We start from the raw sequence: 11,906 nt of genomic DNA on the forward strand, positions 1-11,906 counted from the left end.
TCTGCGTTTCTTCATGTTCATTTAAATTTCAGATACAGTTTCAGTAAATCAACTTTCCACTGACAGATCTTTCCTGCGAAGCCCTCTTTCTATAGAGTTTGGAAGAGAGACTGAGAGAGATTCACTGGTCAGGGATCACGAGGACTGCGGCGCCTCGGTGGCTCACCTTCGACCCGCGGCCCTCTGCTACGTGTCACCCCTCCCATCTCACTGCAACCCGGCTGCGAATCCCCACCCCGTTCCCCCTCAGCCCTCACCCTAATGTTAAACTTCAGGCACTGTCAGTGAGGCAGACGCAGCGTGAGGTTTTAGCGTCATCATCTGCCTGTAAACAGATGTTGAACACCAGGAATACTCACACCTACGTTTACAGGATCACATCACTGCATCAAAAATAAACTGTTCACAAAGGCAACTGCTGTCAACGGCCGACCTGAGAATCACGCGACACGAGATGCTGTGAAATATCTTTTAATATCTACCCATCATTAAAATCTCATTCTGCCGTGCTGTTGCTGAGTGTCCACACCGGTTTCGGACCATGCTCAGTTCTGAGTTGTCAGCGTGTAACAAACCATCTCAGGACATGGTGACTGACTTTATGCATAATGCATCAGTGGAGCCCTGTGACTAAGATTGATGGGATACGAGGTAAAAGAGTTTCAACCTTTTTTAAAAATCCAGGGAGTGAGTCTGAAAAACAATCTCACATTCACTGACGACGCAGCGCTCAAGAGCCAAAACAGTTAGCCAGGTGTTGCTATGGACATCGTAACTGGAATTGAACAGCAACATAACTTTATAATGATCTAATCATTGATATGATACAAACTTAAACCATAGAACAGGTTTGAGCTGCACCAGAGGGAAATACTGCATTGAGACAATATGTGATTGTTTAGACCGACACCACGGCTCAAGTTTTATCACTATATAGAAATGCACTGGTGGCCTTTTTAATATATATGACAATAAATCTGTCCAGCTGAATCTACTCATATGTTCCAGTTTTGGACGTTCGGATTATGGAGCGACAGCGAGGCTCTTATACTGTACGATTCTCTCTCAGTGTAAAAATCTCCGGGGGAATGAAGGAATTCAACCAGCTGCAGAAACACAGCTCCTCAAACTCACTCCCTGACCGTTCTGCTCCTCTTAATACACCCGATTCTCAGGTGGTCCTGCACACAAATAAAACGCACACTGCATTATATATAGCACAAACTCCCAAGACCTATACTGTAAGAAAATGTTCTGACATTGCTCACAGACTCAAGCTGAATCTGAATCTGATGTTTCACCACGCTCGCTGTTTACTAATGGGTTGGTGAAATCTAGTGCAGACATTAAAGGTTCCCAGAGGACGAACCCTGCTGGTGGTGATCATCTGACCTTTGATCCGGCGCCATCAGCTGGTCAAACCCATCACATACTACACACAAGATAACAAAGCAAGTGCGAGCAAAGGCTGTTTTTCTGCAATGGAGTGAACAGCTGAAGCTCATCTCCTCTTACTTCCTGGATCAGACCTTGAGCCCCGCCCACCACCTGCTGGCTTCAGGTGGACAGGTGAAAGAGCAGAGAGCATCAAGATGTTCAGAGGAGGAAACATCAGAGAGACTCAGCCACATGTTTGAGCCTCAGTCAGACCCAGACTCAGAGGAGGAGTCTGTTGAGACCAGAACCAGAGACTAGCAGATGGGTCAGAACGGTTAGCTAGTTAGCAACTTTTTGGAACAGCTAGCTAGTTAGCATCTTTTCAGAACAGGTAGTTTAGTTAGCAGCTTTTTAGAATGGTAAGCTAATTAGCATCTTTTCACAACATATAGCGCAGTTAGCATCTTTTATTTGTTTATATTGTTTGTTAGCTTGCAACTGGCAGTGGCTGACACCTTTTAGTGGTTGTGCTAATGCTAACTCTCTCTCTCTCTCTGTACTGACACGGTTTCAGGTGTATTTAGCCCCGCCCCCTGTCCCCACAAGTTGACAGGATTGGTTCCTTGGGTTTGTGACGTATGAAACCCTGAATGTGTGTTTATGAGACAGCCATTGGTTCACTGCAGTTCAGTCATGGTGCTGATGATCATTTCACTCATCATATGTCTTGTATTATATAAAAACATCATGTGGTTGTTAACTAGGGGAAACACATGATTTTCATCAGAGGGTCTCTAACATAAAACAAATGCAATGATGTGCTCTCATGTCGTTATCCATAAACTCCTGGGTTATGGTGACATTGTTAATGTTGGTTCATGCTAAAGATCACTAGTACTTCAATACAACTCTACAAGTAATTGTTATTCGTAGTGGATCTTTACATTACGGTATGAAGTTGTCTTGATCTTACTTCATTACCCCACCCCACTCACACACTGTGATGCATTGATCACTGAAACCTTACAATAAGATCAGAATCACAGTCCGGTGTAATCTCGGTGTCTCTTCTTAGATAAAGCCTAAAAAGACTGGAATAATCTCCACTTGCACAGGGGAAATAAAACCCACACAGGGGAGTGTACTCATGCAGATACATTCTTTGAAAGAAACACCCAACTGTCATTTAAGAAAATATACAGCCGTTACAAAGGCTGAACTCCTCAGACAAATGTGTTATTCATATGAAAATATGGCAGGGCTGCCTTTTCCAGTTCAATAAACTCAATAAACTGTTAATGATAAAGCAAATTGAAAATGTCAGAGGGTATACAAAATGCTGAAAGGAATTCCCTGCTACCTTGATGAATGGTGCTGCATATTGGATATTTATGAATTATGAGGCTACATGGCTTCTTCCATTATTCCATTTAAAACTCATTTTAACTGGCACCTGGCCCACAGTCCCGCACACAATGGAATCTGTTACGACAATGAAAGCAAACTTTAAGCACATTGTTGAAGTAGTGCTTCACATTCTGTCACACTCTAAAGTAAATTCCTCACCAAAAAGGAAAGTAGAGGCCTAATTCATCACAATTGTCTGCAGGCCTTAACGTGTGTTAACGAGGTAACGTTGCTGACAGTCGGCATACGTCTGTTATCAAATACTAACAGTCTCTCGTGCCGCGCAGCATGCAAAGCATCAGGACTTCTCCTGAGACATCAGCACCTTTCTTATCCACCGTAATTCTCTCAGACAGTATCATATTGTGGCAGCAGCTCAAAATGGACCATTAGCAAAAATGCTCCATTGTTATTTTTTAATCCAGTTCTGTTCATTCTTTCCTTTTGCTTGGCACTTTCTCTCCTTCCCTCTCTTCTGCCATTGTGCACAGGACTTTTCAGGGATGAGGCTCCAGCAGCCTTTTTTTTTTTTTTTTATTTCTGAGGAGGGAAATGAAGGGGAGGGTGGCAGATGACGGAGTTTAAGGTCCTGACGTCTGGAAACTATAAACTATTGCTCCTCCGTACGGCTGCACGATATGAAAAAGAAATCAGATTGCGATTATTTTGGCAGATATTGTGATTGCGATTTAAGTTGGAATGGTGGTTTTTGCATTTTAATTTTCACTGGAAAAAGTGTAATAATGATGATTTGTAGGCCGGGGGCGTCTCTGTAGCGCCACGATGCTTATGGTGCGAACAAAGCACACCAATGTTATGACACATTTTACCTTTATCAAAAAGAAAAATTTGCGATTTCGCGAATTGTGCTGCAGAATCCTCACAGCTGATGAACATCATGTTGTTTAGAAGCAGGTGTTACTGTTACTTTAACAGCGTTTAAGATATGAGTCAAAATGCTTTACATGGTTATCAAAATCCAGTCACACACATATAATAAATAATATTATATCATTATCAATGTAGGTTAGTCCGTCTCTGTACTTTCAGACTTCCCCCTAAATTAAAATCTTTCAAATTGATCACAAATATATATATTTATATATTTTTTTAAAAGCCTAAATGTAGAGATTCACTTATTCCAACTTTCTTGACCGATTCTGATTTCCTTTTTAAGAACTATAATTGACAGCTTTTCTTTTATGGACAGTTAGATTGCTGGTTCATAATAAATCACTGACTATAAACTGACACAACAAAGTTAAAAGGGTTATTATTAGTCACTTGACTTTAGTAATATATTTACTGAGCTTGTAAGGACTTAGTCTGAATTCCAGAGCTCACAAAATTCACTTAAACAATATTTAAGTGCTGCACACAGTATGATCTGTTTACAGCCACTAACTCACACGTACATGCCCCCCTCTTGTTGTTGCTTGTGTTTGCACTGTAGTCGTGGAAGTGTTTGCGTTTCACGGAGTATAGCTGAGGGGGGTTCATCCTCCGTCCACTAAAAGGACGGGCGCCGGTACCTCTGAGGCTCTATTTGCAGCCTTTTGAATAAGCAATCATGCCTTTGTTGGAGCTGAAGAGGGCTGTGTGCTCAAGATCTCAGACTAAGCGACAGGGCAAATATAACCCAGCATGTATACACATTCACACACACACACACACACTCACATATACACACGCAAATGGCTCTGTGGTGGCAAGCTCTATTGCCAAGATACACAGGAATCAAATCGCTTATTCCCACTATGCTGTGTTTCTAATTTGTTGATTATGACGCTGAAATCCTCCCAGATCCTGCTCCAACAACGTTACATGCCGCTGATATCAACCGACTGTGATACGCACCGAAGCTGGCCAGGTGTTCGCAGTCTCCGCTCTCATCCATCAACAACAGAGCACCAAGGACAGACCCATCACTCGGATATTCTGCCTCTCTGAGCAATGTCCCTTTTGTAATTATACATTTCAACTCTCACTTTGAGTCTGAGAAATCAACATACACATTTAGGATTTGCGACTATCCCCAGGACAAATTAGGCAAATTATCACACATCAAACACTGAGTGACTCAGTTATTTACAAGCAGTATGTCGTCCCAGTATAACCTTTATTAGGACGAGAGCTATAATCCAAAAATACTTTGAGCATACAAACCAATCAATCAACCTCCAAGGCTAAAAATGAAGCTTCAACCCTGAAGAACCAGGAGCTGCAGTTCCTCTAACGACCACTAGAGTCTGGCTCCAACAGTCAGTCCCCATAGACTCCCATGTTAAAATGTCCAACTTTACAGCAGCAATAAACATGTTTACAGCCTGGTACAAAAACTGTTTTGGTCTCTAGAGCTAATTTCCTCCTTCGTGACACCTGTTTATATAACTCACCTGTTTACATTTTATTAAGGTCTACAGTTATGGAGGATTGGGGGCGTGGCCTCTTTGAGTGACAGGTGGGTGAGCGTATACTTGTATATTCACTAAGTCAAGTCTCAGCTTGTTAGCCAGGAGTTAGGGGCGGAGTCAGGTACACATAAACTCTAAGTGACTTCCAGAGGTCAAAAACATTGGTGGTGGAGGTGTGGGGTGTTGTTGTTGGGTGGGGGGGGCTGAGAATCATCTATAAACAGTTCTGTTTTGACCTTTTATTTTGGAGGATGCCGGTGAGCTGCAGTACAGTATCTGCGTTCCTATAATATATTTTTACCTCTAAACATCTTTTCGTCATAAATCAAAATGCAGCTGTTTGGAATTATATCTGCACATTGGCTGTTTTTTTTGTTGTTGTTTTTTCTCCCTTTAGAATATCAGCTGCATGTGGTTGTGTTGCTTTGAAAAATACAGGCTGTGAGGTGTAGGAGTTAAGCTCTCCTCAGTAGATATCCAGTATTAGGGAGATAAATACCACAGCTGGCTCTCCAAAGAGTTCCAGAGATTTATGGATTGCTTCTGTGCAGCAGGCCTCTGGGAGGCAAATATTCTATGAAATCTTCCAAATGTTTTGGTCGTGTGCAACACACACAAAACGCACACAAACGCACACAAACACACACAAACACACACGCACAAACAGACTCCAGCCATGCCTGTAAGGCTGAGCTGCAGCAGCTGCTACTACGGTTGTAATGTAAGAAATATTGTTGCGTTCCTCTAATTCTTAGAGGAAAACAAACAGAAGAGAAAAAGGGTGGAGCGCATAGATGGTTTAAGGGTCCAAGATGAAACAGCCAAGGGTGTTGCATCATCCCATTAATTACTCCCACTGCACATTGTCCTCCACCACAGTGTGCATGACCCACATGCTCAGGAAGATAAGCTGGGTTGTAGAGAGCATGGGAATGTGGTGAGAAATGGATCAGACGAACAGGACAATGCTCCAATCAACTCTGACCCTTCACTGTCGACGTTTTCATTTCGCCTTGTGCCACAATCCACGTCAATTACTTTTCTTTCTTTTGTTCATTTATTAAATGTTTTAGTGGAAAGTGGCCCGCTGGGAGATGGCCTCCCTACCCCCCCGCCCTACCTCCATCTCCACCACCACCACCACGCCTGGAGAAGGCCAGTTAGTGAGAAGGGGCCATGACGGATAAATCTGATCCTTTGTAGAGGCAGTATTGATCCAGTGAAAGCTCACTACATGAATCAAGTATGAGCTCTGTGCTGTTATTTCCTTTACACTGTAGGATGGATGTGCTTCAGTGCAACAGAAACACACACTTTCTCATGTAGCCCCCCAAAAACTGGACAAGCTTGTCATGAAATCCAATCAGGCTGAGGGCTGCTGGCGGTATATACAGTGGGAACTTGAGACTTGAATTTCATGAGATCTGAATGTGGGGGATTTAAGTTTAAGAAGGAAGCGGTGTCATTGTTAGCCCACTTAAAAGCTCACAGCTCAAATAAAAAAAATGTTTTTTAAAGTTTTGTTTTAGGATTATTAGTTTTCTAAAAGATATATGAGTTTAACTCATTACAAGCGTCCTCCATGTCGTTATCTGTAATGGTGGGGAAACGAACCGAAAGCAGTTATGATGCAATTCTGCCTATGTCTCCTCTCCATTAATTACCAACGCCAGTCAACGACGAGTCATTTATAGTCGTCGTCCTCTCTTCTTCTCTTGTCTCTTTGTCTCTCGGTGGTTTTTCCAGAATGGTCAGATGAACCAGCGTCCCTGTCTGTTTTGTCTCTTCTGTGCGGTTTCACAGGGACAACCTGTTCTGCTCCTTCTGGATTTAACAGACTGCTGAGCACAGGGTGTTTACGACATGCGCACACACACAAGCGCACACACACGCACACACATGCACAGACACACACACACACACACACACACACACACACATATCTCCAGAGGATAGGATCTCAGAGAAGCAACACAGCCTATTTCACTGCAAATTAGGTTAATCACGCTCTAGAGAGGCCCAGTTAATAACCCTCATCGAGGCTATTAAGATGGCACCTAAATCACAGGAATATCTGAATATCTGATGGCCCCTTACGCAGCAGAGCCATGTCTAACCATGGACTTCCTGGGAGAGGTAGCTGTGAGGAAGACGACCGGCCACATACACCCTAAGCAGCTCGAGGAGAATGATGCCACGCAAGAGAGAGACTGTCTCTGTGGAGGAAAACACCTCAGAGTGGAGTGTGATAAATTAGGAACCCTGGTTCATTAAGCCAGTGATATTAATCAGAATTAGACTATTAGTCAGTTTTCTTTTTCACATGGAGATAACACACAGAATACTAAGAACACGATCACCAGGAAAAGCACCATGAGAATATAACCCCCAAAGCTCTTCTAGCTCACGATTCATCAGAGCAGTATCTTTCTGTTCCACATACCACATCACCCAAACCCCGTCTCCAGCCGTCACAGGAGTTAACAGACACGTGAAGGAACAGCCGCCTGTCCTCAACAGTGTCAAATGAAAGGCCCCCTCTGAAAGGCAACCGGTGTCTGTGTCAGTAATATTTTTTTTTTTGCAGCTGTAGTGGGCCGAGGCCTGATAGCATCTCCGGTGCCTCAGCGGTACGAGAGCTCGCCGCGGGGAACCTGAGACTGTGTGACGTCCATGAATGATTGAGCCTGGAGACGGCGAGCCCGGGAGAGATGAATCCCTGCTGGTTAACGCTCAAGTGAGGCTGAAAACTAAATTTATTACTTTATTGAGATACACAGACACGTGCGACTGGAGAAGCCCGTTACTTTGAACAAATGTCACATCTAATTGGCGATGCAGCGTGTTTTACAGGACGTGCTGGTTTATTGCAATCTCACTCACTGCGAAGAGCATCGCACCACAGCTGGGCCGGTTAACGCCAAAACACAGTATCTCACCTGTTCACTCAGTTTATTCTCCAAAAAATGCTCCAACTGTCGCGCCTCATTAAACATCTGACTTTGTGCTGAAACCGTGAGTCAATATTTCAATTAGTCATTCTGCAGCAAATGAATCAGCCATAATTTTGACCATTTACACAAGTCATTTTATAAAGTCAAGCTTCGCAAACATGACGATTTGCACCTTTTTTTTTTTCGCTTTTTATATTTTTGCAGACTGTTGTTGAAGTGAAGTTGTGACGGGATTGTTTTACTGTTGTTTTGACATTTTAAAAACTGAATAATTAATTGATTATTCAAACTTAATTGCGGCACTACAACGTTTTTGGCATTACAGCACACGTTGGCTTCGCCCTTATTCTCCAATAGGCAGGTCAGAATAGATAAAGTAGGAATCACATATGAAGCTAAAATATGGATATTCAGTTATCTGGATTCAAAATCAGAAACTACACTTCACTTATAATCTGTTGTTTTTTAATGTAAATATACCTGGAGTGGAAACAAAATATCATCATCATCATCATCATCATCATCATCATCCCACTCAGTCAATGACCAATCGAGCAGAATTGCCACCCAGCCCTCGTCCTTAAAGAGTCTCCACGAGACATTTTACCCAGAAATCACGAGGAGGAACAACAGCGGTCGTCTTTCAAAAATCCTTGGTTTTAAATTCTTTGGTTATCCACCCGTCCATCCGTCACTCCTCCTCTCCTGTGTTGCTAAAGTCAGTGCTGTTGCATTTACGCCCACGTGAGCAGGTTCTGTAGGTGTTCTGTTCTTCGTCTGTTCCACTGGGAACAGGATCGTTCTCTGCACACGCTCACTGCCCATTAACTCCCATTTGGTTTTTTCCTCCAAAAAGACTATTAATGTTAAATCTAGACTCTACCCACACTTGAAGATCAGGAATTTATCCAAGTTAATGTCTGCTAATAAATGATGATAACAAACGATACCAAGCTTTTAGCCTTTTAGTGGCAAACACAATCTGAAACGTGGTGAATTCAGTTGATGACAGCAGTCGCCGTTCATCCCGCATCCCAGTCTGACCTTCCACATCGTGTCAGTAAGTGACATAAATTGGTTTCTCTGTGCCTCTGACCGATCCAAGTGGAGGTATGGGGGCATACGTGCATTTCATTTTCTCGTCCTGTACGACCGCCTTGTCTACGCCGTGCATTGCCACATTCCACTGCGAGGTCGGCCCAAAGTTGTACAGTGTGTGTGTGTGTGTGTGTGTGTGTGTGTCATGCATAATAAACGTCCGACCGCAAAATGGCCAAGGAATTAAGAGCTACCGGTGGGAATGAGATCCAGCAGGTGGCACGAGGATCTCGACCGCCGGCAGCTTCGCTCTCATTTCACAGCGTGTCATTCCCCTTTAGACCTATTTTACGCCAAATGAATGAGCTCAATTTTCGGCTTTTTTTTGTTTGCAGACGTCCGGACCGAGTCAAAGTCAGGAGGCTGGACTCAAGTCTCCATTCTGCCTCAGTTTAGGGGATGTGATTTCATTTATTAGGAATATGACTGTGTCCTCTTGAAACAGTTTTCACTGTAGAGGCAGAGCAGAGGGAAAAGGAGTGAGTGGATGTTGTTGAACGGGGTGAAGCCTCCCTTTCCATCCAGCCTGTCTAGATGCCATCCTGTCCTCTCTCTTGGATAAACACTGTTCACTACATACACCCACTACCTCCCATATTTTAGAGGGGGGGGGGGGCTAGACTTTCAAACCAACACTCATTTCACATCAATGTTCTTAACATGTTTCTTTTCATGTGAAGCACTTGGTGCATGTTGTTTCTATGTTGTAAAGCTCTTCGTGCCACATTTCTTGTATGAAAGGATCTATACATATAAACTTTGTTATTATTATTATTATCAATATTATATTTATGTGTAATTTGTATGTATGTTTTTTTTTCTTCATCTAATTACCTTATTAATTTGCAGGAGTGTCTGTGAGAGCGAGTGCATGTGTTTGTTCTGCTGACAGACCTAACCTTGAGCCTGTGTTTGTGCGCGCGCGTGCGTCCGTTCACGTGTGTTTTTTGAGAGCGGGAGCGCGCGTGTCTAGTGTGTGTGCGTGTGTGTGTGCGTGTGTGTGTGTGTGTGTGTGTGTGTGTGTGTGTGTGTGTGTGTGTGTGTGTGTCGTTTGCTCCGTGCTGTTGGCGACCCCCAGCGTACAGGACGCGAAATTTTTTCCATCATTCTTTTCCCTTTAAAACATCACCAAACATTTGCACATGAAGCCGCCGCCTTAAAGCTCCTCAGTGCGGACACTGCACCGGGAGACAGTCGGTGTATTCTTTAAGAAGTTTGCTTCAGCTGCATCTACATTTCTACATGTTCTGTTTGTTTGTTGTGCGTGTTTTTTCCCCACAGCCAGACTGATACATGTAATCCAGTCACCAATTCCTGCAGACTCTCACAACTTGCAGTGGCGTACATTAAAAAACTGGGACAACATGTTGTCGAGCGGCGGCGTCAAAAATGTGAAACATCATCAAACAGTGTCACATTCTCCTTTTTCTGTGAAGCGTTTTGACAATCGCACTGTGACTGCTGTAAAGATGAAATGAAATTGTTCGTGTCTTACCTGCGCGCAACACTCCGTTTTATCCACATTTTTCACGACTGCCGAATCCGACTCAGTCTTCCAGGTATCCTCCCATTTAGACTGGTTTCCACCAAAGTCGACAATAGCTGATAATAATAAATAAAAAAAAAAGAAAGAAAAAACACTCAAGTGACGGACCTTACTCCAGCTGTCATCATTTAAGCCATATCCTTCAACGTTGCGCACATCAAATTCCTCCAATGCCGCCGCAAAAGATCCCGCTTTAGAAAACAAAAGAAGATGCCACAGCAATAGTCAGGTCTCTTTGAAGTTGTCAATTGTTCTAATGACGACACAATCTTCCTCGTTTTCAGTTACAAAAAAAAAAAAAAGGAGATGGGCACGCGCGTGCAGGCGGACAGGTGAGCGGGAAAAAACCAGAAGAGAGGTATCCTCAAACTTTGCCTTCACGCATATCTTTCTTCTTTTTTTTTTTTTTCTCCTCCTCCTCCTCCACCACCCCCCACCTCCTCCGGGCGGGAATGACAAGGCTGCGAGAAGCGGAGAGCAGAAACACAGGACATGTAGTTGGCATGCTCTCCCTGAAATGACAGCGCACCTTCTCCTTCCTACATTGTTGAAAGGCAGATGATCGTCCCCACAAGAAGAAGAAGAAGAAAAAAAAATAATAAAATAAAAAATTGGGGGGGTTGGAAGATGGGGATGTTCTGGAGCACGAAGGAGACAAGTCACCGATGGCAGGGGGTCCTCATTATCTACTCACATTTCTGGAGGTGTTGAGGTTGGGGGTGGGGTGGGGGTGCGGAGGGGGTTAGTTAAAGTCAAAAAAAATTTTAAAAATTAGGTGCAACTGAAAAGAGGAAGAGGGGGAAGCGACGAAGGAGAATCCTGGAGGCTGAGAGTTGTTTCAGAGGAGTTGGAGAGAGAGAAAAAGGAGAAAGAGAGAGAGGAGGAGGAATGAGAGCTCGTCATTAGAGAGAGAGAGAAAGAGAGAGAGGAGAGGAGGCTGGTCCGTCTCCTCCTGCTGCTCCTCTTCTCTCAGACTGACGAACGACCTGCCTGCCGAGCCCCGCGCTGCCGTGACGTCATTTTAAAGCCAAATATGTCATGTGCCGGGGTGTCTCACGTCATCTGCGCGTGTCAGCTTGGATGTGACAAGGGGAGGTGTGTGTGGGGGGG

General features: G+C 43.7%; 1 protein-coding gene across 1 annotated transcript in view; it reads right to left on the minus strand.

The window, feature by feature from the left end:
- Positions 1–271: 271 nt before the first annotated feature.
- The window catches only part of LOC111656194 (transmembrane protein 26), a 104,995-nt gene continuing 93,360 nt past the window's right edge, over positions 272–11,906 (minus strand). Inside the window, exon 4 of the mRNA XM_087174405.1 lies at positions 272–325. Coding sequence (XP_087030531.1) covers positions 272–325 — 54 coding nt within the window. The remainder of the gene's footprint in view (positions 326–11,906) is intronic.

The sequence above is a fragment of the Seriola lalandi genome, unplaced genomic scaffold (genome assembly GCF_002814215.2).
Source record: "Seriola lalandi dorsalis isolate HSWRI2012SDOR001 ecotype SW California unplaced genomic scaffold, Sedor1 jcf7180002054347, whole genome shotgun sequence".
NCBI classification, from domain to species: domain Eukaryota; kingdom Metazoa; phylum Chordata; class Actinopteri; order Carangiformes; family Carangidae; genus Seriola; species Seriola lalandi.